At 53.0% G+C, this 25,758-nt stretch overlaps 1 protein-coding gene across 1 annotated transcript in view; it reads left to right on the top strand.

The window, feature by feature from the left end:
- Positions 1-25,758, top strand: part of MPP4 (membrane palmitoylated protein 4) — a 53,055-nt gene continuing 27,297 nt past the window's right edge. Inside the window, exons 1-10 of the mRNA XM_039912749.1 lie at positions 1-88; positions 1,436-1,557; positions 7,886-7,963; positions 9,175-9,255; positions 12,137-12,268; positions 15,411-15,492; positions 17,258-17,343; positions 18,261-18,332; positions 20,573-20,769; positions 25,113-25,177. Coding sequence (XP_039768683.1) covers positions 1-88; positions 1,436-1,557; positions 7,886-7,963; positions 9,175-9,255; positions 12,137-12,268; positions 15,411-15,492; positions 17,258-17,343; positions 18,261-18,332; positions 20,573-20,769; positions 25,113-25,177 — 1,003 coding nt within the window. The remainder of the gene's footprint in view (positions 89-1,435; positions 1,558-7,885; positions 7,964-9,174; positions 9,256-12,136; positions 12,269-15,410; positions 15,493-17,257; positions 17,344-18,260; positions 18,333-20,572; positions 20,770-25,112; positions 25,178-25,758) is intronic.

The raw sequence follows: 25,758 nt of genomic DNA on the forward strand, positions 1-25,758 counted from the left end.
ATGATCCACCAGGGACAAGGGTCCGGCACGGGATCCCCCGGCACCCACGACACGTTGGAGCCGCCTGCGGAACCCAGCCAGGAGAATGGTACGTGTTGTCCGAATCCCTCAGTCGATCAAACAGTGGTATTTATTAAGCACGTACTGTGTGCAGAGCGCTGTACTAAGCACTTGGGAGAGTGCAGTACAACAGAGCCGGATGATATATTCCCTGCCCACGGGGAGCTTGCCGTCTAGAGGGAGAGAAACATTGAAATAAATTGCAGAGAGGTACGTAAGTGCCGTGGGGCTGAGGGTGGGGTGAGTAAAGGTTACAGATCCAAGCGACAAAGAAAGGAGAGAGAGAGCAGGGGGAATGAGGGCTTAATCGGGGAAGGCCTTCTGGAGGAGGTGCTCACTGTGGGCCGGGAATGTGTCTGTTGTTGTATTTTACTCTCCCAGGTGCTTAGGACAGTGTTTTGCACAAAGTAAGCGCTCAATAAATACAATTGAACGAATGATCGAATGCCTTCAGGAAGTCTTTGAAGGCCGGGGAGAGGAACTGTCTGTCGGATCCGAAGAGGGAGGGCGTTCCAGGCCGGAGGCGGGAAGTGGGTGAGGGGTCGGCGGCCAGATAGTTGAGATCGTGGTACGGGGAGTAGGTTGGCAACTAGGGGGGCGAAGTGTGCGGGCCGGGTCGTCATAGGAGATTGGCGTTCACACAGTAGCTGCTCTGTCAGGGTTGTGGAAGATAATGACTAAGCATAATTTCGTGGTTTAGTGAAAAGAGCCCGGGCTAAGGAGTCGAAGATCATGGGTTCTAATCCCGGCTCCGCCACCTGTCAGCTGTGTGACTTTGGGCAAGTCACTTAACTTCTCTGGGTCCCAGTTCACTCATCTGTAAAATGGGGATGAAGACCATGAGCCCCACGTGGGACAACCTGATCACCTTGTAACTGCCCCCGGCGCTTAGAACAGTGCTCTGCACACAGTAAGCGCTTAACAAATACCATCATTATTATTATAGTTCCCTAGGAGAGAGGGAGCTGGGATTTTGGCATGGAGGCAGATGTCCCGCTACGGGGGGGCACCCTGGAGGCTGCTTCTCAGGCAAGCGTGGTTGAAGGTAGCTCCTCAGGCGGGCACTGTGGATGGCCTCTCCTCAAGCGGGCCGTGGCCTCTCCTCAGGCGGGCACCTTGGAAGACGGCTCCTCAGGCAGGAGTAATTGAAGGCCACTCGTCGGGCGAGCTCTACGGAAGGCCGCTCCTCAGGCTGGCTGAGGATTCGAGGCCGCCCGGCGAGCCGCAGAGACGCGGTCAGGGGAGGACCGAAACGGAGGGTCGGAGGGGAAGCAGAGGGGTGACGAAGGGGGTCAGCCGGTGCCCGCGGGAGGGGGCCACCCGACCAGGGCCTCATCGCCACTCCCTGTCGGCTCTCTGCGTCCGCCGTCTCCAGGGTCGGCTCAGGTCCTGCGACGCCTCGTGCGTGAGCTGCGGCTGATGTCCGGCAGAGACGCCGAGGGCACCCGCGCGCTCTGTCACCTCCTGGAGGCCCCCTGGATGCGGGCCCTCGTCCAGGTAACCCCGGGTTGGACCCTCCCCCGACACCTACTCCTGGGCACCCTCAGCCGGAGGCTGGGATCCAATCTGGCCAAGACTCCCGGAATAGAAACGGCTCCGTGACGGTCTTGTCTTGTGCCGCCGAGTCGTCTCCGACTCATAGCGACGCCATGGACGCATCTCTTCCAGAAGGGGCCACCTCCGCCTGCAAATCGTTCCGGTAGTGGATCCAGAGAGTTTTCTTGGGAAAAATCCAGAAGTGGTTGACCGTCACCTCCTTCTGCGCAATAAACTGGAGTCTCCGCCCTCGACTCCCTCCCAGGCCACCGCCGCCCGGCACGGGGGAGTTTTGCCTTGTAGCCGACGGCCTGCCGCTCGCTGACCGCTGCCCAAGCTAGGGGTGGAATGGACGGGGCTCTGCTTGACTCTCCCTCCCGCAGCCGACACTGGTAGAGACTGGTAGAGTACTGGGAACTCTCCAGGTGCGACCCTGAGAGGGGTCCATGGGAGTAGAATCCATCAATCAGGCTACCGGGGAGGGGAAACAGTGTGGTCTAATGGAAAGCACAAGGGCCTGGGAGTTAGAGGACCCGGGTTCTAATCCCAGCTCTGTCATTTGTCTGCTGTGTGACCTTAAGGAAGTCACTTCTTAACATCTCTGTGCCCCAGTTCCCTCATCTGCAAAATGGGGATTAAATCCTACTCCCTCCTGGGTAGGTTGTGAGCTCTGGGTGGGCCAGGGACTGTGTCCAATCTTGTTATCTTTATTCTACCCCAGTGATTAGTTCAGTGCTTGGCACATAGTAAGCACTTACAAATGCCACGGTAATGATATGATATGCTGCAGGAAAGCAGTGAGGCTCAGTGGAGAGAGCCCGGGCTCGGGAGTCAGACGTAATCCCGACTGCCACTTGTCGGCTGTGTGACTTTGGGTGAGGCATTAAAGTTCTCTGCACCTCAGTTCCCTCATCTGGAAAATGGGGATTAAGGCTGTGAACCCTACGTGGGACAAGCTGATAACCTTGTATCTACCCCAGCGCTTGGAAGAGTGCTCGGCACACAGTAGGCACTTAGCCAATGCCATCGTCATTATTATTATTATAATCCATCAATGCTATGTATTGAGCAGTTACGGTGTGTAGAGCGATGGGCTAAGAGAACAGCACGATACAGTTGGTAGGCACCATCCCCGCCCTCAAAATGTTGAGAATCTAGGTGGGTAGACAGACATTAAAGTAAATAGGAGATAGGAGAAGGGGCAGAATAAATCAGTAGCATTTATTGAGTGCTTACTGTGTGCAGAGCACTGGACTAGGCATTGGGAAAGAGTATAATTCAACAGAGTTGGTAGATACTTTCCCTGCCCATAAGAAGCTTCCTGTCTAGAGGGCAGAATCGAGAGATAGGTACAAAAGTGCTCGGGGAAGGGACGGCGGAGGTGAGTGGTGGGGTGTGAGCATCAAAGTGCTCAAGGGGTACCGATCCACTTAGTTAGGTGACGCAGAGGGTGGCGGGACAGGATGGGGGAATGAGGGGCTCGTCGAGGAAGACCTTTTGGGGGAGATGTGAGTTTGGGAGGGTTTGGAAGGTGGGGAGAGCGGTGGCCTGTCGGATTTGAAGGGGGAGCGAGTTTCAGGCCAGTGGAAGGAGGTGAATGGGCGTTCAGCCGTGAGAGAGATGAGAGCAGGGAACGGGAAGTAGGTTGGTGTTAGAGGAGTGAAGTACGCGGCTTGACTGTAGTAGATCAGCAACAGAGAGTGAGGGGGATAGGGCTGATCGAATCTCTTTAAGCCGATGGGAAGGAGCTTCTGTTTGAGGTGAAGGTAATAATAATAATGATGATGGCATTTGTTAAGCGCTTACTGTGTGCCAAGCACTGTTCTAAGCGCTGGGGGGATACGAGGTGACGATCAGGTTGTCCCACGTGGGGCTCACAGTCTTCATTCCCATTTTACAGATGAGGTAACTGAGGCTCAGAGAAGTGAAGTGACTTGCCCAAAGTCCCACAGCTGACAGGTGGCGGAGTTGGGATTAGAACCCATGACCTCGGACTCCCAAGCCCGGGCTCTTTCCACTGAGCCACCCAGGTAGATGGGTAACACCCCTCTCAGGGTGGCACCTGGAGAGTTTCCAGTCCTCTACCAGTCTCGGCTACGGGAGGGAGAGGGAAGCGGAGGCCTGGCCGTGCCATCCCGAGCTTGGCCAGTGGCTAGCGAGGGGCGGGCCGTCGGCTACGAGCCAAAACGCCCCCGTGCCGGGCGGCGGCGGCCCGGGAGGGAATCGAGGGCGGAACCTCGACTCTACCGCGCGGAGGAAGGCGTTGGTCAACCACTTCCCGATTTGTCCCAAGAAAACTCCGGGGATCCACTAGCAGAACGATTGCAGATGGAGGGGGGGCCTTCGGGGAGAGACGTGTCCGTGGGATCTCGATAGGTCAGGGATGACTCAACAGGGTAAGACAAGACAAGACGGGCAACCACTGGAGGTTCTTGAAGAGTGGCGAGACAAGGTCTGAGCTGTTCTGTAGAAAAATAATCCATGGCACAGTGCATAGAGCCTGGGTCTGCAAGGCAGCTGCACCACTTGTCTACTGTGTGACCTTGGGCAAGTCACTTCACCTCTGGGCCTCAGTGACCTCATGTGTAAAATGGGGATTGAGAGCCTCATAATAATACTGGTATTTGTTAAGCGCTCACTATGTGCAGAGCACCGTTCTAAGCACTGGGGAGATACAAGGTGATCAGGTTGTCCCTCATGGGGCTCACAGACTTCATCCCCATTTTACAGATGAGGTCACTGAGGCCCAGAGAAGTAAAGCGACTTGCCCAAAGTCACACAGCCGACAAGCGGTGAAGCCGGGATGAGAACCCATGACCTCTGACTCCCAAGCCCGGGCTCTTTCCACTGAGCCACGCTCCTTCTCTGTATCCAACCCGATTTGCTTGTTTCCATCCCAGCGCTTAGTACGGTGCCTGGCACATGGTAAATGCTTAACAAATACCATAATAATAATTATTATTATGATCTGGGCAGCAGCTCCCTGCTTCGGGTCGCAGATCTGCCTCCAGCCTGCTGTGTGACCTTAGGCAAGTCCCTTAGTCTCTCTGGGACTCAGTTTCCTCATCTGTAAGGTGGGGATAAGAGCCCCGCTCTCCCTCCCTCTTAGGCTGTGAGCTCCGGGTGGGACCGTGACCGATCTGATTATCTCGTGCCTACCCCAGCACTTAGCGTCATGCTTGGCACCTGATAAATGCTGAATAAATACCGTAAATAACTGAACAGATCTTCTGACCTCGGAATGACTAGGCTATACCCCTTGGAGCAGGTATTCACAGACCTTGTCTTGGGTGGGAGAAGGGAAGCTTTCAATTCAAATCTGATGTTGTGATCTTACTAGTCTCAAACTAGTCACACACGCTGGAGAAGCAGCGTGGCTCAGTGGAAAGGGCACGGCCTTTGGAGTCAGGGCTCATGAGTTCGAATCCCACTCCGCCACTTGTCGGCTGTGTGACCGTGGGCAAGTCGCTTCACTTCTCTGGGCCTCAGTTCCCTCATCTGTAAAATGGGGATGAAGACCGTGAGCCCCACGTGGGACATCCTGATTCCCCTGTGTCTACCCCAGCGCTCAGAACAGTGCTCGGCACATAGTGAGCGCTTAACGAATACCAACATCATCGCTAGTCCGGATAGAAGCGGTCCTCAGAGTTCACTCCGCCAGTCCCCTGCCTCTCAGCAAGACTTTCCATGTTTTTTGACCTCGGGTAAGTCATTTCTCTCCTCTTTTTAAAAAAAAATACGGTATTTGGTAAGCGCTTATTATGGGCCGGGCACCGTACTGAGCATGGGGTAGATACAAGCTAATCAGGTTGGACGTAGTTATCCCTGTCCCTCGTGGGGCTCAGAGTCTTAATCCCCATTTGGCTGATGAATTAACTGAGGCGCAAAGAAGCGAAGTGACTTGTCAAGGTCACGCGACAGACAAGCGGCAGAGCCGGGATTAGAACCCAGGTCCTTCTGACTCTCAGGCCGGGGGTCTTTCCACGGGACCTCGTCGCTTCTCACCTGGAAAATGGGGACTGAGTACCTGTGGTCCTTCCCTTTAGACCGAGCGCCATGTGGGCCAGAGGCTGTTTGATCTGATGACCTTATGCCTATCCTAGCGCTTAGAACGGTGCTTGGCACCCAGTGATGCTGAACAAATACCGCAGTGATTCTTGATGCAGGATAGTTTTAGAGAAGGAGTGAGAGATGTGAAGGATGGGGGGTGGGAAACAACCTGGAGTTGTGAGCCTGGAGTTGAAGGTGTTTAACCCCGCTCTCCCGCCCAGCCCCCGCCCCCGGAAGCAGGGAGGGACAGACCTCATTCAATCATTCATCCGATCGAATTTATTGAGCGCTCACTGTGTGCAAAGCACTGTACTGAGGGCTTGGAAAGTATAATTCAGCAATAAAGAGAGACGATCTCTGGCCACACCGGGCTTACAGCCTAGAAGAGGGGAGACAGACATGAAAAACAAAAACAGGCATCAATATAAAGAGAATTGTAGATATGTACATGCGTGCACGAGGGGCGCGGGGCGGGGAGAGGGGACTAGAGCAAAGGGAGCGAGTCGGGGGACAGGGAGAGGAGGGGGAGAGGAGGCAAAGGGGGGCTTCGGGGCAAGGTCAAGGGGCCGGCAACCCCCGTCGGGCATTCGTCAGGCTCCACGGGCCAGCGGGAGCTGGTCGAAGGCTCCCGGGTCTGGCAGAGCATTAGCCTTTCCCTCCCGCGGCCTTCGAGCCCTCTAAACCGGTAGCACCCTGACGGCAGGGGCTATGTCTACCGCCTCGGATTGGACTCAAAATGGGGCTCCAGTTGGACTCTCCCAAGCGCTTAGTCCAGCGCTCTGCGTGCAGTAAACGCTCAATACGTACCAGTGATTGAACGATTGATAAAAGGACCCGCTCCCTTCCACGTCCCCCTTTACTCTTCCCCTCTCTCCCCGCCCCACGGCACTTACGTAGCGGGGCTTAGTGGCAAGAGCGTGGGTTTGGGAGTCAGAAGACGTGGGTTCTGATCCCGCCTCTGGCACTTGTCTGCTCTGTGACCTTGGACAAACCACTTAACTTCTCTATGCCTCAGTTCCCCTCATCTGGGAACTCAGATGGGGATTAAGACTGTGAGCTCCAGGTGGGACAACCTGATTACCTTGTAATAAGAATAAATAATAATGGTATTTGTTAAGCGCTTACTATGTGCCGAGCACTGTTCTAAGCGCTGAGGTAGAGACAAGGTTATCGGGTTATCCCGCGTGGGGTTCACAGTCTTCGTCCCCATTTTAATAATAATAATGTTGGCATTTGTTAAGCGCTTACTATGTGCAGAGCACTGTTCTGAGCGCTGGGGTAGACACAGGGGAATCAGGTTGTCCCACGTGGGGCTCACGGTCTTCATCCCCATTTTCCAGATGAGGTAACTGAGGCACTGAGAAGTGAAGCGACTCGCCCGCAGTCACACAGCTGACAAGTGGCGGAGCCGGGATTCGAACCCATGACCTCTGACTCCCAAGCCCGGGCTCTTTCCACTGAGCCACACTGGGGTCACCGAGGCCCAGAGAAGTGAAGTGACTTGCCCAAAGTCACACAGCTGACAAGCGCCGTAGCCGGGATTAGAACCCGCGACCTCTGACTCCCAAGCCCGTGCTCCTTCCACTAAGCCAAGCTGCTTCTCGTAATCTACCCCGCTTAGAACAGTGCTTGGCACATAGTGAGCATTTAGCAAATAACCATAACTATTATTATTATATGTATATATCTGTAATTCTATTTATTTATATTGATGCCTGTTTACTTGAAGCAGCATGGCTCAGTGGAAAGAGCCCGGGTTTGGGAGTCAGAGGTCACAGGTTCTAATCCTGTCTCCGCCGCTTGCCAGCTGTGTGACTTTGGGCAAGTCACTTCACTTCTCTGGGCCTCAGTTCCCTCATCTGTCGAATGGGGATTCAAACTGTGAGCCCCCCATGGGTCAACCTGATCACCTTGCATCCCCCCAGTGCTCAGAACAGTGCTTTGCACATTGCAAGCGCTTAACAAATACCAACATTATTATTATTATTATTATTATTACCGATATCTGTTCCCCCGCTTCTGTAGACTGTGAGCCCGTTGTGAGCAGGGAGCGTCTCTCTTTATTTGCTGTATCGGGCTTTCCAAGCGCTCAGTACCGTGCTCTGCACACAGTAAGCGCTCAAATAAGATCGAATGAAATGAATGAATGAATGAATGAATGAATGAATGAATGAATGAATGAAGGGCCGATTGCTTCAGCGCTGCCGGGTGCCGGCACCAAGCCCTCTCCCGTCTCCAGGTTCACGACCGTCTCCGGAAATACTCCCAGACCAGGCCCGCTCCGGCCGAGCCCCAGGCCCAGGCTCTGTCGGGTGAGGTAAGCGGGGCCGATCTGGGGGGACGGCCCTGGGCCAAGCGGTAGCGGGGGGTGGGGGAAGGGGGATCTGGGGCCGGGCAAGGTGGAGGGGCCTGGAGGGGCCGAGGGACCTCGGAGCCGTAGCGGTGGGGGACGGCGGGATCAGGGGAGGAGGAGGAGGAGTGCCGAGGAGAGTAGCCAGTACAGACTATTTACTTTTTCACAACAGTTTCACATCAGGTATCTCCTCTGATCCTCACCAAAAACCCCTCTGAAGCAGGGAGACGCAGGGATCGCTACCCTCAGTTTACAGTTGAGGAAACCGAGACCCAGAGAAGTTCAGTAGCGTGTCCAAGGTCACACAGCGGGCCCGTGAGAGAGCCGGGAACTAGAATCTGGGTCTTCTGGCTTTCAGTCTCCTGCTCTTTCCATCGTGCCTCATTAGCAATAATAACTGTGGCCCTTGTCGAGCGCATACTCTGTGCCCAACACTGCTGTACGTGGGGTAGGTTCCCACTATACATGGGCTGGATACAAGATAATCAGGTCAGACACAGTCCCTTTCCCAGGTGGGGTTCACTGTCTAAGGGGGAGAGAGAAAAGGCACTGAATCGTCCATTCATTCATTCAATCGTATTTATTGAGCGTTTACTGTGTGCAGAGCACTGTACCACGCGGTTGGAGAGTACAGTTCGGCAACAGATAGAGAAAACCCCTACCCAACAATTCCCATTTTACAGATGAGGAAATTGAAGTCCAGAGAATATTAATAATATTAATAATTGTGGTATTTGTTAAGCACTTACTGCGTGCCAGGCACTGTACTAAACTCGGGGATGGATACAAGATAAGCAGGATAGACACAGTCCCTGACCCACATAGGGCCCCCAGTCTCCACCCCCATTTTACAGATGAGGTAACTGAGGCCCAGAGAAGTGAAGCGACTGGCCCAAGGTCACACAGTGGGTAATTGGCAGAGCCGGGATTAGAACCCAGATTCCTGGCTCCCAGGCCTGCGCTCTATCCACTAGACCACGCTGCTTCTCAAGTGTCTGAATCGAGAGCCCCAGTGAAAAAACGCTCCCCGGGAGCTCGGGGAAGGGAACCCGGGCCTTTTAGCCTATGAACTGGAAGGTTGGAGTCGGAGGGAAGGTCTGCCCCGCGTCGGGGGCCGGGGAAAGCAAGGACCCGTGAGTGGCTCGGTTCTGAAACCTGGCGTCTCCCTTGCCCAGGTGGCGGAGTTACTGCGCACGGGCAAGCAGACCGATGACACCCGCGAGCTGAGCAGCCTCCTCCGCACACCTCACGTCGGGGTAGGTCCTGGCCCTTTCCATCGATTTATCCATCGGTTAATCGCCAGTGCTCCCTGAGCACCTGCTGTGTGCAGAGTACTGCCCTAAAGCCCCAGGAGACTCTGGTTTAGGCAGGAGACTTGCAAATAAAATACAGCGTTGCGATCTTAGAGTACAGTCGGTTTATTCGGCTGGGAATGATGATGACGGTGGTGGCTAGGATGATGATTATAATTAATGATGATAACTGTGGTATTTGTTAAATGCTTACTACGGGGCAGGCACTGTACTAATCTCTGGGGAGGATGTAAGCAAACTGGGTTGGACGCAGTCCCTGTCCCGCATGGGTTCACAGTCTTAATCCCCATTTTACAGATGAGGTAAGTGAGGCCCAGAGAAGTGAAGTGACTCGCTGGAGGTCACGCAGCAGAGAAGTAGCGGAGCCGGGATTAGAACCCAGGACCTTCTGACTCCCAGTCCCGGGCTCTATCCACTAGGCCAGGCGATGCTGATGATGATGAGGATGACGAGAGCGTATCCAGAGATGAATTTGCTTTTCCCCTGGATTTTCCCCTGACGGTCACTAAGCCAACCTGAGTGTCCCAGGGAACGACGGTTTGCCAGACGGGTGAGGGCCCAGTGGGGTCTGCCGCCGTGGAGGTGTCCGAGATATCCAGTTCCGTGAGCACAGACTGCTCCCGTTCTCCCTACCGGCCGTCTCGCCGTGGGGGCCGCTGGACACGAGGGGGCCGGATGAGAGAGTGTGGATGGCTCCGTGCAGACCATCCCCGTTGCTCCTAGCACAGCTGAAGGACGCATCCCGCTGGCTTTAGGACAGATCTCTCTCACTTGAATCGCGGTGTCTGAGCCACGGCCGGGGCCCGGGAAATGGGCCCAACTCTAGTTTCACGGGCCCAGGTGGCGTTGATTGTCACTGTGATAGATACGATGTTCCCGTCATCGGCAGCGTCATCTCTGTACCTCAAGGCTCTCATGTATCGGGAGAATGGGGTGTCCACGGGGAGGGTCCGGGTCGGGGGTCAGGAGTTTCCAGCCCTCTGCAGCATGCCACTGGTTAAATCATCCCCGCACTGTACAGTGCACGTATCCTTCGTCCCGACCCCCTGGACTCCAACGGCCATCTGGGAAGCGAGGAACCTGTCTCTCAGAAACATTTAGGACAACCTCTCCTGTGACTACCAACGATCACGTCTCCTCTAAGAAGCCTACCCTGATTAAGGCCTCTTTTCCCCAGTTTCCTCTCCCTTCCGTTTATCTAGGCACTTGGCTCTGTGACCTTTGCCTATTTGGTATTCGCCCCACCCTCAGTCCCACAGTGCTCATGTTCATATCTGTACCTTATATATCGAAAATTATTTCTTGATATTATTGGCTACCTACCCCTCTAGATTGTAAATCAATGAGGGCAGGTGACGCACCCTGAAGGAGGGGTGTCTGTCCGTGGGCACTTAGATCCAGGCGCGGAAGAATGGAACGAACAGATTCGCTGAGTTTGGCGATGAAAACTATGGCTCGAACGCGTAAACCTATGAAAAGCTACGGCTTTAGTACGTAAACCTATGAAAAGCTAAAGCTTTAAAATATATAAACATACGAGAAAGCTATGGATCCAGTGCGCAGAACATACCCGAACCTCGAACAGAAGGTATTGCATCTCCCAGCGTTCCCACTGGCCAAGTTATTACATACCCAAACCTCGAACGAAAGGTATCACGTCCCGTAGGGACTCAATGTCTCGCTCAGTGTCTCAGTGTCTCAGTGTCTCAGATGGATAGGTCCTGGAACCCTTTTACTCGGCAGGTCCTCTACGGAGCCTCGGCCCGGGCATCCCCGGGTGGGCCGAGCACAATCCGGGCCGTCCTAGCCTCCCCCCTGGGTTGCAAGGAGCAGCAGTTAGCCCCGGTGCACGTGGCTTTTATGCAGTGGAGAGGGTGTGGAAGTGGAAGCGGGGCGTAAATATTCCCCTGACCAACCCGGTGAGCAAACTATATCGCCGCCATGTTTAGAAAAAGATTATCTGCCTCTAACGCAGAATATCGAACTTCTTCCGCAGGGATCCTAATCTACATCCCAGCTATGCCACTTGTCAGCTGTGTGGCTGTGGGCAAGTCACTTAACTTCTCGGTGCCTCAGTTACCTCATCTGTAAAATGGGGATTAAAACTGTGAGCCCCACATGGGACAACCCGATCACCTTGTGTCCCCCAGTGTTTAGAACAGTGCTTTGCACACAGTAAGGGCTTAACAAATACCACCATTTTTTTTTTTATTTTACATATAAACATTTCATGGAAATGGCAGGGTGGGAAAGGTTTCGGGGAACGTGGGTGAGATGTTCAGTCTTTAAGTGCCACCTCGAGCCGTATCTACTAACTGTGGCCTTCTTCCCACTAACAACACGTCCTTCATTGTATAAAATATTTCCCCATACCTAACAGCTAAGAGCATATGACAATTTCCAGAAAGCAGGAGGTGGAGGGCCTCCCCAAAATGGAGTCGGTTTGGCTCACTCTGGTCGGGCAACTGTGGACGTATCTCGGGCCGGTCTCACAGCGGGGAGCCTGGGATCTGAAAAAAATGGGGATTAAGACCGCGAGCCCAACGTGGGACAGGGACCGCGTCCAACCTGTTCACCTCGTATCTACCCCAGCGCTCAGTATATAGTCCCTGGTATGTAGTAAGTGATTAACAAATACCATAATTATTATCGTATCGGATTCTTCCGAGCACTTAGTACAGTGCTCTGCACACAGCAAGCGCCCGATAAAGGCCAGTGATCGACAGGAAGGAGCGTGAAAGTCCAAGGGCCTCGGGCCTGATTCAGGCTGCCCCGTTTCCGGGCTAGAGGTGACTCCGGTTTGCTTCTTGCCCTCTGGTTCCAGGCTTTGCTCACAGCCCACGATTCGGTGGCTCTAGAAGACTTTGAACCAGTCCTCCCACCGCTGCCGGACAATCTCCCCGAGGATGAGGACGCCATGAGGATCGTCTGCTTGGTGAAAAACAAGCAGCCGCTGGTGAGCTCTGCCCACTCCCCCCGTTCTACTGATCAGTGCAGCTGCCTCCCTCCCCCACTGGCCTCCCGTGCTACTGGCTGCTACGGCTGCTTATCCTAAGCGGTTGGCTATCCAAGGTCCCCATCCCACGCTATTGAATGTTAATAATAAAAATAATGATGGCATTGTGAAGCGCTTACTAGGTTTCAAGTACTGTTCTAAGCGCTGGGGTAGATACCACCTGATCAACTTGGACCCAGTCCCTGTCCCACGTGGGGCTCCTGGTCTTAATCCCCGTTTTGTCTTGTCCTATGCCGTCGAGTGGTTTCCGAACCATAGCGACACCACGGACTCATCTCTCCAGGAACGTCCCGCTCTCCATCTGTAATCGTTCCGAGGTCAATGAGGCCCAGAGAAGTTAAGTCACCCGCCCAAGGTCACCCAGCGGACAAGTGTGAAGTCAGGATTAGAACTCAGTTCCTTCATTTCCCAGGCCTGTGCTCTATCCACAGGGCCTGCTGCTTCCCAGTTAAGACTGACCACCCCGGACTGATTGGAAGATCCGTTACTTCCCACCCGGCCCATCCAATTGGACTAATGGGAGCAATCCACTGAAAACTGATACTGAGAGAAACGGCACAGGATTGTGAATTTTCCAGGACCAAAAATAAATAGGACCCACTCAAGGAGCCGACCTCTGTGGCTTGGGCCTTTGCGGCTCCAAGCCTGCCGTTCAGGAATCTCTAATCAAGTGTTTGTTTCGACAGACCTGCACTTAATAATAGTAATAATAATAATAATGTTGGTATTTGTTAAACGCTTACAATGTGCCGACCACTGTTCTAAGGGCTGGGGTAGATAAAGGCTATTTAGGTTGTCCCACGTGAAGCTCACAGACTTAATCCCCATTTTACAGATGAGGTCACTGAGACACCAAGAAGTGAAGTGACTTGCCCAAAGTCACACAGCTGACAAGCGGCGGAGTCGGGATTAGAATCCGTGACTTCTGACTCCCAAGCCCGGGCTCCTTCCACTAAGCCACGCTGCTTCTCATTTACTCAGCAAAGATATTTAAGGAGATCTGTACATCACTGATGACATTAAATGCTAACTAATAATCAATACTAAGCGATGATAATAAATGATGCATACTCATTGGACCTGAGGCTAGTTGCCAACACCAGAAATTTCTGGGGCTGGACAAGTGTTTATCCAGTTGGTCTGGGCATCAGACAAGACAAGACAAAGCCACTTGCCTCCTAATCTTCCAAACTAGCCTTAGTTCCGGTAACTGGTCAATTAGGTGTTGGGTATTGGATCGTCGCCTTTCCATTTGAGGGGAATACTATTAATACTGGTGAAATATTTCCCTGGCTTTTGTTTATGCTTTCAACCCCGTCACCTACCAGATAAAAATGACCTACCTAGAGAAGCAGAATGGCCTAGCGGAAAGAGTATGAACCTGGGTTCTAATCTCGACTCTGCCGATTGCTTGCTACGTGACCTTAGGCGAGTCACTTTACGTCTCTGTTCCTCAGTTCCCTCACCTGCAAAATGGGGATTCGTTACCTGTTCTCCCTCCTACTTAGACTGCGAGCCTCATGGGAGACGAGGACTGTGTCCAACTTGATTAACTTGTATCTACCCCAGTGCTTAGAACAGCACTTAGTAAGCGATAATAATGGCAATAACAATAAAAATGGTTTTACTTAGAGGATCTAGCTGACTTAGTTTCCCCTAAGTGTTTTGTCCGGACTGCTGTTTTGTCAGGGAGCGTTTATCTCACCCCGTCCGGGTAGAATGTGAGATGACGTCAAAGTCGGTCAGTCAGTCAGTCATACTTAGTGTGCGCATACAGTGGAGCACTGTACTAAGCACTTGGGAGAGTGAAATACAACAATGAATAGGCACATGCCCTGTCGACAGTCTAGAGACAAGTTTACACTCTGGAGAAGTAGTTGTAAGGACGTTGGAGTTTTGCTATGAAGAGCGTGGAAAAAAATCATGAAAAATGCCACAAAAATACAAATTGTCAGTTGTATGGTGTTTCCAGTGACAATGTATGGATCCAAAAGTCGGACAGTGAAAAAGCAGGTTTGAAAGAACGTCGATTCTTTTGAAATGTGGTGCCGGAGAAGGCTTCTGTGAATACCATAGGCCGCCCCCGAGAAACGAACAGATGGGTTTCGGAGCAACTTAAGCCAATGTGGTCTTTGGAAGGTCAAATGACTCGACTTAGATTAGCAGATTTTGGACGCATCAACAGGAGGACTCATTCTCTGGAGAAGACACAAATGCTAGGTGAAGTCCAGGGAAAACGGGAAAGAGGCAGACCAGCAGCTAGGTGGATAGAAACCATAACAGCCATAACGGAAGAACCGTCAGCGAGGTTACGGATTATGGCAGAAGATAGGGTGTTCTGGAGAAAACAGATCCATAGAGTCGCCGTGACTGAGAAACAACTCGACAGCAGGATAATGATAACGATAATGGGGTCGGTTCATCGGGCTGCAGCCGCTGGCCACGGTGGGTGTTCTACCTGATACCCCGTGTCAGGTGGGACGGTAATGCGGCTCACCTCCTATCGGCCCTTCCCAGATCCCATTTTAGCCTGACGTGACGGGAGGAGACGCCATCACCATCACCCCCACGGTGATGGCAGGGGTCCTGCTAGAGCAGAATTCTGGGGCAGAGCATGAGAAGGGAGACCCGTCTGGCGTTTCCACTTGTCATGATGGATATTTACAGCTGCTGCAGGCCTCACGATACTGTAACACCTTTCATTATTCAATCATTTCTCTTAAGCGCTTATTATGTGTGGAGCACTGTACTACTGTACTTACCGTCTGGGGGCTCGGGAGAGCACAGTGCAACAGCGAACAGTCATATTCCCTGCCCACAGCGAGTTTACAGACTAGAGGGGAGAAGGCCATTTTGCCTCCTCTCCCATGAGACTATAAGATCCTACGTGGGCAGGAACCTTGTCTTTCTCCTGTGGTATTCCCGCAACCTTCCAGGAGGGTGATCTGGACCCGACGGGTGCTCGGTTAACACTATGGATCGATTGAATGATTGTTTCATCTCCCCTCTGTCTGAGAACCCTGCCCTGCCTCCAAAAGGATCCAAAGAGTAAGCGGCGTGTTCTGTGACTCTCTGTTGTCAGGGTGCCACTATCAAGAGACACGAAGTGACTGGAGACGTTGTGATTGCCAGGGTTATCCTGGGAGGACTGGCAGACCGAAGCGGTGAGTTGGAGCTGCGGAAGATAACTTTTCTCTAAGGAAAAGGAAGTTCTTTGGGCTCTTCCTCAGGGATCATTTCTCCTCAAGATTCATTTCTCCTCAACATTCACGTCTCGTTGGGGGTTCATGTCTCCTCAGGGTTCGCGTGTCTCATCAGGGATCATGACTCCTCAGAGTTCTTGTCTCCTTGGAGCTCATGTCTCTTTGGGGTTCGTGCCTCCTTTGGGTTCCTGCGTCCTTGGGGTTCTTTCCTCCTCATGGTCCTTGTCTTCTCAGGGTTCATGTCTCCGAAAGAGCATGGGCTTTGGAGTCAGGGCTCATGAGTTCGAATCCCAGCTCTGCCACTTGTCAGCTGTGTGAATGTGGGCAAGTCACTTCACTTCTCTGTGCCTCAGTTCCCTCATCTGTAAAATGGGGATTAAGACTGTGAGCCCCACGTGGGACAAGCTGATTCCCCATGTCTATCCCAGCGCTTAGAACAGTGCTCGGCACATAGTAAGCGCTTAACAAATACCAACATTATTATTATTATATCTCGTGGCTCAGTGGAAAGAGCCCGGGCTTGGGAGTCAGAGGTCATGGGTCCGCATCCCGGCTCTGCCACTTGTCAGCTGTGTGACTGTGGGCAAGTCACTTCACTTCTCTGTGCCTCAGTTCCCTCATCTGTAAAATGGGGATGAAGACTGTGAGCCTCCCGTGGGACAACCTGATGACCCTGTATCTCCCCCAGCGCATAGAACAGTGCTCTGCACACAGTAAGCGCTTAACAAATAGCAACATTATTATTATCTCTCCTCAGGGTTCTTGCCTCCTCAGGGTTCTTGTCTCCTCATGGTTCATATCTCCTCAGGGTTCGTGTCTCCTTAAGGTTCTTGTCTTCTCAGGGTTCATATCTCTCCAGAGTTCATGTCTCCTCAGAGTTTATGATGTCCCCTGGAGTTTATGTCTCCCTCACGTTAATGTTTCCTCGGGATTCTTGTCTCTTCAGCCTATTGTGCTCTGTGGATGGGAGAGGCTTTAAGCCCCCTTTACTGAGTCCTAAGTGTCAGGTTGAAGCTACTGAGCTCAATGTTTAGTGCAGGACGAGCCTGTCCTTTGGCGGTGGAGAAGAGAGAGCTGCAGGGCTCCGGTGGAGGTCCGTGAGTGGGCAGAGGTGCCGGGGAAGGCTTCACCAGAATCCAGAACGAGAGGTGAAAATTGAGGTGTGGACTTGTGGGCCCAAGAAAGCAGGCTACTTTCTCCCAGCAGAGACACCAGGTTGAACTCTGAGCCCCAAAGTGGAAGAGACTGGGTCAGGGATGGGGGCTGGTGGGGAAGGCCAACAGGGTTCTGGTGAAACTTCCAGGAAATTCACTTGGGAATTAAGCTGACTTTCCTTCCACGTTACCTTGAATCTCTGCCTTCTTCCTCCCTGACCCTGAGTAAACTGCTTTTTCCCTCAAGCAGCGTAGCCCAAGAGAAAGACCACGTGGGCCTGGGAGTCAGAGCGCTGCAATTCTAATCCCGGCTCCGCCCCTCGCTTATTGTGTGGCCTTGGGCAAGTCACTTCATTTCTCTGTGCCTCAGTTTCCTTCTCTGTAAAATGGGGATTCAATCCCTGTTCTCCCTCCTAATTAACTGTGAGCCCCACATGGGACAAAGGTTGTATCTGACTTGATTATTTTGTATATACCCCAGAGCTTAGTACATGGTTCAGTGCATAGTAAGCACTTAACAAGTACCATGATGATGATGATGATGATGACGATGACATCTCATGTGTCCATAGGGTTGTTACACGCTGGAGATAAGCTGGTGGAAGTGAACGGAGTCTCAGTGGCAGGACTGGACCCAGAGCAAATCATCCACATTCTGGTACCCTTCCGCACCGCGACTTCGAGAGTGGGGTCAATAAGGCCAGATTTCCCTGTGGCCCCTCGGGGCCCCTCTATTCTCGGCACATCACTCCGGTGCTGGGTCACGAAGGGGCAAGGAGGGGTGGGACAACTCTTTCACAACAGCGGGGTCCACGTAGTGCCCTGAGATCAATCACGCGGCCTAGTGGAGAGAGCCCGGGGCACGAGATTCGATCCCCTCAGGAGTGGTAGAGCCCTGCCCGCACCAGACCTGGTAGATTCCCCTCCCTTCCGGGCGATTTGATCAGGGAGAGTCGGCCGCCTTCCGCGGGGCGATGAATGACCACAGGCCAGTGCTTCCTTCTGTGGTCTTGGCCCGCGGGAGACCTCTCTTGACCGGCAGCTCTTCGTTAGCGTCTGCTAATTCTGTTGTATTGTACTTCCGCTGGTTTGCTGTGTGACCTTGGGCAAGTCATTTCACTTCTTCGTGCCTCGGTGCCCTCATCTGGAAAATGGGAATAAAGACTTTGAGCCCTCCGTCAGACAGGGACTGTGTCCAATCCGATTAGTTCGTACCTACCCCAGCAGTTAGAACAGTGCCTGGCATATAGTAAATGCGTAACAAATGCTACACAGTGCTTAGTACAGTGCTGTGTCCGCAGTAAGACTTCAGTAAATACCACTGATTGATTGACTGATTGATACTGCAGGTTGTGACTTTTGGAGGCCGGTGGCCCTGGGATGTTAGTCATTCGATCATATTTATGGAGCGCTTGCTGCATGCAGAGCACGGTACCAAGAGGTCGGGAGAGTACAACAGAACAATAAACAGACACATTCGCAACCCACGGCGAGCTTACTGCTCGATCACTCAATCCTCCCACCCATCCGCCCGCCCCCAGTCTAACCCCATTTTTTTCCCTTGGAATATACTAGGCTTTGTCACGGGGCATCGTCACGTTCAAAGTGGTTCCGGTTTCCGACCGTCCCGTTAACGACCAGACAGCGGTAAGATGGGCCCGCCTGAGGTCCAGACGGGTTTCCGCCTGCCGGGGACACGCTTCCCTGGCCCACCCAGCTGGGCCCCGACCGGGTGCCGGTCAGTCTAAAGCCCATCCGCCCTCCTCCTCCTCTCCCCAGGTGGTAGAGTCAGGATCAGAATTGTTACTGATGAGCCCGGTGAGAATATGGCCCAGTTCAGTCAGTCAGTTGCATTTATTGAGCACTTACTGTGCGCAGAGCACTGAACTGTTTGGAGAGTATAATATAATAATAACAATTATGGTATTTGTTAAGCGCTTACTATGTGCCAGGCACTGTACTAAGCACTGAGGTGGATACCAGCAAATCGCGTCGGACACAGTCCTTTGTTCCACGTGGGGCACACAGCCTCAATCCCCATTTTACTGATAATAATAATAATAATAATAATAATGTTGGCATTTGTTAAGCGCTTACTACGTGCCGAGCCCTGTTCTAAGCGCTGGGGCAGATACAGGGTCATCAGGTTGTCCCACGTGAGGCTCACAGTCTTCATCCCCATTTTACAGATGAAGTAACTGAGGCCCAGAGAAGTGAAGTGACTCGCCCACAGTCACACAGCTGACAAGTGGCAGAGCCGGGATTCGAACCCATGATCCCCGACGCCCAAGCCCGGGCTCTTTCCACTGAGCCCCACTGCTTCTCTGATGAGGGAACTGAGTCACGGCGAAGTTATGTGACTTGCCCAAGGTCACCCAGCAGACAAGTGGCGGAGCCGGGATTAGAACCTATGAACTTCTGACTCCTAGGCCTGGGCTCTATCCATTATGCCATGCAATATAATAATATAACAGGCACATTCCCTGCTCACGGCAAGCTTACAGCCTAGAGGACGAGGCTACCCGTAGTCAGGGGTTCGAATCCCGGCCCCGCCACTTGCCTGCTGTGTGACCTTGGGCGAGTCACTTAACTTCTCTGTGCCTCAGTTCCTTCGTCTGTAAAATGGGGATTAATGTGGGACAGGGATCCAACCTGATGACCTTGTATCTACCCTGGCGCTTAGAACAGTGCTTGGCATATAGTAAGAGCTAACGAATACCATAAATATTATGAACTGTTATTACTACAGTGCCTGCCAATAGTAAGCACGTAACAAATGCCAAGGTTATTATTATTATCATTTGGTGGCATGCCTGGGGTGGGGCTGGGGGTGTCGGGCAGTCAGTCCGTCGTCTTTAGTGAGCGTCTTCTCTGTATAGAGCGTGGTACTAAACTCTTGGGAGAGTCCAATAGAACGATATAACAGACTCATTCCCTGCCCACAATGAGTTTACAGTCTCGAGGGGTGGGGAGGGATTATATGGGCCGGGGGTGCTTGGGGTGGGGCCAGAGTCTTGGGGATGGAGCTGGGGGGTCAGCGGGGTTGGGGGGAAGGGATGGGATTAGGAACCCGAGGTGGGGCGAGGGGGGCTGGGTTGGGGATAGAGTTGAGCCCACCGCCTGCCTCTGTTCTTCTTCCCTCAGACCCTTTAGCTCCCTTCGAGTGGCAGAGAAGCTGTTGGGAAATGGGAGGGAGCGGAGCTGATGGGCTGGGTGGGCATGGTCTTTCCCATGGCTGGGGGAAGGTCAGTCCCAGTGGACAGCAGACAGTAGGTTCCCGATGGGTGGGGGTGGTGCTCACACCCAATGGGAGGGAGATGGTCAGCCGGTCAGTCAATTGTATTTGTTGAGCTCTTCCTGTAGGCAGAACACTGTACTAAGTGCTTGAGAGAGTACAATATAACAGGCGCATTCCCCGCCCGCAACGAGCTTGCAGTCTAGAAGGGGAGACAGACATTAAGAGCGATCGATTAATGACGGATAGGGACATAAGTGCTGCGGGGCTGGGAGCGGAGATGAATGAAGGGAGCAAGTCAGGACGACGCAGAAGGGAGCGGGAGAAGGAGAGAGGAGGGGTCAGTCGGGGAAGGCCTCTTGGAGGAGGCCAGGGGATGGTCAGTCCCGATGGACGGGACGGTGCATTGCTGATGAACGGGGGACGTTCAATTCCATTGGCAGAAGGAAGGGAGGAAAGGAGGGAGGAAGAGAGGGAAGGAAGTCTGGAAGCCACTTAGGTTACGTGGCAAGAGACAGGTCCGGTGGATCTCTAATCCAGCCGGCCCCGTTCTCCTTCGGAAGCACCCCCCAGGCTCCCCCAGTCCCCCCGATCCCGAAGCCCTCGAGTGAGGCTTCTCCTAAGCGGGGGTGGGATCCTCTTCCCTCTCCAGCTGTACGTGCGGGCCATGACGGACTACCGGCCCCAGCAGGACCCGGCCATCCCCTGCGCGGACGCCGGCCTGCCCTTCCGCCGGGGCGATGTCCTGCAGATCGTGGACCAGAACGATGTCCTCTGGTGGCAGGCGAGGAAGGCCTCGGACCGGGGCACCCGTGCAGGCCTCATTCCTTCCAGTTACCTTCTGACGAGGTGAGAGAGGTCCCCCGCCCCTTTTCCCTCCATCCTCTCCCCCCCACCCCCTCCCCGGGGTCACGGTCACTCTGAACTCAATCCGCTGCACCTCTCCCTCGGGGCATCCAGTGACCCCTGGGCTTGGATGGCCACCAGTCCTCTAGGCCAGGCCGGTGCCACGTGACCGATTGATTGATTAATAATAATAATAATGATAATAATGGGATTTGTTAAGCACTTACTATGTGCCAGTCACTGTACTAAACCCTGGGATGGGTGCAAGCAGATCAGACTATAGTCCCTATCCCACATGAGATGAGCCTCACAGTCTTAAACCCCGTTTTCCAGATGAAGGAACTGAGGGCCAGAGAAGTGAAGTGACTCGCCTGAGGTCACACAGCAGACAAGCGGCAGAGCTGGGATTAGAACTCAGGGTCTTTCCGGTGATGCTAATAGATAAAGACCACCTCTAGAGGGTCAGGGAAGAGAGGAGTGGGGAGAGGGTTTAAGGACAGGCTTCCTGCAGGGGTAATAATAGCACAGCTTTAGCAGTTTACCCTAGGCCCCACGGGCCTAAACCCTTTTATCCTTTTATCCGACTCACCCTGGGTTAATCCCCTACCACCCCCTACAGTCGTGGGCTCCTCCCCTTTGGCCAGGGCAAATCAGAGTGGTCCAGTGGCTAGAGCGTGGCCCTGAGAGTCAGAGGGAGCTGGGTTCTAATCCCGGCTCCACCACTTGTCTGCTGGGTGACCTCGGGGAAGTCACTTCACTTCTCCGGGTCCCTGTTATCTCAACTGGAAAAGGGGGATTAAGATTGCGAGCCCCCACGTGGGACGGGGACTGTGTCCAACCCGATCAGCTTGTATCCATCCAAATACCGAGTACAGGGCCTGCCTCGTAGTCAGCGCTCAACAAATACCATAAAAAAGGGGTATCCCCAACTACCAAGAGTTAGACGCAGAGGGCTGGAACTCGGGGAAGTGGCTGGGCCGGCCGCATGGACGGACCCGCGCCCCGGGGAGGGTTCTTGCCTCCTCTCTTCTTCCCTCCCTGGCCACCATCTTCAACAGTTTACTCTCCAGTGAGACTCCAACCCCGATGATTTTAAAGAAGTCCAAATCTCCCTTACCTCAAAAAGCCCTCCCTCGATCCCACGGCTCCCTCCAGTTATCCCCCCATCTCCCTCCTACCTTTCCTCTCCCAAATTCTCAAGCAAATTGTTTACATCCGCCGCCTCCACTTCTTTCCCTCCAGTTCTCTCTCCGATCCCCTCCAGTCGGACTTCTGCCCCCTTCACTTCACAGAAACTGTCTTCTCAAAGGTCACCGGTGCCCTTCTCCATGCCAAATCCAATAGCCTCTATGCCAACCTAATCCTCCTTGACCACTCAGCTGCCTTCGACACTACGGACCACCCCCTCCTCCTGGAAACGTTATCCAACCTCAGCTTCACGGTCCTCTGCTGCTACTCCCTCTTGTCTCTTTGGCCATTCATTCATTCATTCAATAGTATTTATTGAGCACCTACTATGGGCAGAGCATCCCTTCCTAATCACTTTCTCTGGCTCCTCCTCTGCCTCCCACCCTCTAACTGCTCAGGCTAAATTCTTGATTCCCCTGCTAATCTCCATCTACAACCACTCCCTCAGAGAACTCATTCGCGCCCACGACTTCAACAGCCATCTCGGTGCAGATATGATAATAATGATAACGTTGGCATGCGTTAAGCGCTTACTATGTGCCAAGCACTTTTCTAAGCGCTGGAGTAGATACAAGGTACAAGGATACAAGATATCTCCCAAATCACCCATAAACAGCGTGGCTCTTCTTAAGCAGCGTGGCCCAGTGGAAAGAGCACGGGCTTTGGAGTCAGAGGTCATGGGTTCGGATCCCGGCTCCGCCGCTTGTCAGCTGTGTGACCGTGGGCGAGTCACTCAACCTCTCCGTGCCTCAGTTCCCTCATCTGTAAAACGGGGATGAAGACTGTGAGCCCCACGTGGGACAACCTGATTCCCCTGTGTCTACCCCAGCGCTCGGAACAGTGCTCTGCACATAGTAAGCGCTTAACAGATACCAACGTTATTATTCCTACCTTCAGGACATCTCTACTTGGATGTCCTACTGCCACTTCAAACAACACGTTCAAAACAGAGCTCCTCAACTTCCTGCCCAAACCTCCTCCTCCCTCCAACTTTGGCACGACTGTAGACAACACCAGCCGTAACAGTATCTGTTAAGCACTTTCCGTGTGCAGTTCTAAGCCCTGGAAAAAAGTATTCAAGTGGTAATCAGGTATGACCCTGTCCTTCAAGGGGCTCACGATCTATGAGCTGTCTCACAAGCCCGTAACCTCGGCATTTTCACCGACTCTTCTCCCTCTTCCAGCCTACGTATTCATTCGTTTCCCAGATCCTTTCCGTTCGCCCTTCGTACCATCTCTAGAGCCTTCCCCTTTCTCTCCATCTGAACTGCTGCCCTGCTGGTTCAACCAAGTAGCGTATTCCTTCTCCTCTGTTTCACAGACCTCTTCGTTGACCTCCCCGCCTCCAGTGCCTCACCGCTCCAGTCTGCTTCCCGGATCATTTTTCTAAAAACCGTTCGGTCCACATCTCCCTCCAAACCTCCAGTGCTTTCCCATCCATCTTTAGACCAGAATGAAACTCCTAGCCATCGAGGAGGATTGAGATACTCAAATCACCTCTCCCCTTCCTACCCGACTCTACTACTCTCCCACTGCAATCCGGTGACCACGACCGACTCGCTGTACCTCGATCTCAACTACCTCAGTAAAGTCCGCCTGTCCACACCCTCCCTGTAGCTTGGCAGGCCCTCCCCCACTTCAGATTTAACAGACCACCACTCTCCCCACCTTCAAAGCCCTCCTAAAATCACCTCTTCCAAAAAGTCTCCCTTGACTAAACCCTCGTTTCCTCACCAGTTCCTCCTCCCATAGGCACCGCCTACCCGTTTGAGTCTGTACCCCTTCCTTGATCGATCAGTCAATCAGTTGTATTTCTTGAGCACTTACTGTGTGCAGAGCACTGTGCTAAGCACTTGGGAGAGTAAAGCGCGGGGAAGCAGCCTGGCTCAGTGGAAAGAGCACGGGCTTTGGAGTCAGAGGTCGTGGGTTCGACTCCCGGCTCTGCCACTCGTCAGCTGTGTGACTGTGGGCGAGTCACTTCACTTCTCTGTGCCTCAGTGACCTCATCTGTAAAATGGGGATTAACTGTGAGCCTCACGCGGGACGCCCTGATTCCCCTGTATCTCCCCCAGCGCTTAGAACAGTGCTCTGCACATAGTAAGCGCTTAACAAATACCAACATTATTAAAGCACAACAGAGTTGGTAAACACATTCCTGCACTAGGAGCTTACAACCTTTGATTCTCTGCAATCGATCAATGGTATTTCTCCACTGCTTACTGTGTGCCGAGCACCCTGCTAAGTCCTTAGTACACTCCAGTCCCTCAGGACTAGCGTGGCTTAGTGGAAAGAGCCCTGGCTTGGGAGTCAGAGGTTGTGGGTTCTAATCCCGCCTCCGCCACCTGTCTCCTGTGGGACTTCAGGCAAGCCACTTAACTTCTCTGTGCCTCTGTTACCTCATCTGGAAAATGGGGGTGAAGACTTTGAGCCCCACGGGGGACAACCTGATTACCTTGTATCTACCCCAGCACTTAGAACAGTGCTTGGCACATAGTAAGCGCTTAAATACTATCATTACTATTATTATTCATTACACTCTGCCATTTTCTGTAATTCAGTTTAATGCCTGCCTCTCCCTCTAGACCGAGAGGTCCTCGTGGGCAGGAAAGATGTCTCTCGACTCCTTCGCACTTTCCAAAGCATTTAGTAAATTGTTCTGCACGCGGTACGCTCAGTAAAGAGAAGCAGCGTGGCTCAGTGGAAAGGGCCCGGGCTTGGGAGTCACAGGTCATGGGTTCGAATCCCCACTCTGCCCCTTGTCAGCTGTGTGACCTTGGGCGAGTCACTTAACTTCTCTGTGCCTCAGTTCCCTCATCTGTAAAATGGGGATGAAGTCTGTGAGCCCTATATGGGACAACCTGATTGCCTTGTATCTACCCCAGAGCTTAGAGCAGTTCTCGGCACATAGTAAGCGCTTAACAAATACCAACGTTATTAAATACCACTGATTGATTGATTGTCCCCACCACCAGCTGGAGGCATCAGGCGGGGACACAGTGGCAGAATCAGGTGCCCCCTGCCCAGATCCAGGCTTGGTTAGGACATTTTCTTTTCCAGAGGCTCATGCCCTCCCCTTAGGGCCACCCCCTACCCAGCCCTCCCTCTCTCTCTCTCTCACTGTCTCATCTCCTTTTCCTGACCCATTTCCTACCGTGCAGGAAGCAGCAGGATTTCTGCCCATCTCGGTCCTTCCAGCCTCTACCCTACCTCAAGTCGACACTATGTGAGTGTGTAAAAACTCCCCTTAGTCCATTTACAAATACGCTATATAGTGTAATATAATATTTAGATGAACTTCGTCATCAGTGGTGGCTTCTTTGAGTAGATATATTTGAAGTGCTTACTATGTGCCTTCTATGAATATGTATATAGAAGTCACATTGTAAGCGGTGAACAAGTGCTATTTTTAAAAGGGTATATCTATATATCTATCAACCCTCTCAGGGTCGCACCTGGAGAGTTTCCAGTCCTCTATCATTCACGACTGTGGGAGGGAGAGTGGAGCGGAGGCCCGTCCGTTCCATTCCCAGCTTGGGCAGCGGCTGGCAAGGGGCAGGCCATCGGCTACAAGCCAAAACTCCCCAGTCCTGGGAAGCAGTGCCGGGGGTGAGAGTTGAGAGCGGAGACTCGTTTACCGTGCGGAAGGAGGCGATGGTCAACCGCTTCTAGATTTTGCCCAAGAAAACTCTATGGATCTGCTACCGGAATGATTGCAAATGGAAGTGGGGCGTTCTGGGAGAGATGTGCCTGGGGCGTCGCTGTGGTTCGGACACGACTCGACAGCACAGGACAGACAGAAATATA

This window comes from Ornithorhynchus anatinus, chromosome 7 (assembly GCF_004115215.2).
Source record: "Ornithorhynchus anatinus isolate Pmale09 chromosome 7, mOrnAna1.pri.v4, whole genome shotgun sequence".
Lineage (NCBI taxonomy): Eukaryota > Metazoa > Chordata > Mammalia > Monotremata > Ornithorhynchidae > Ornithorhynchus > Ornithorhynchus anatinus.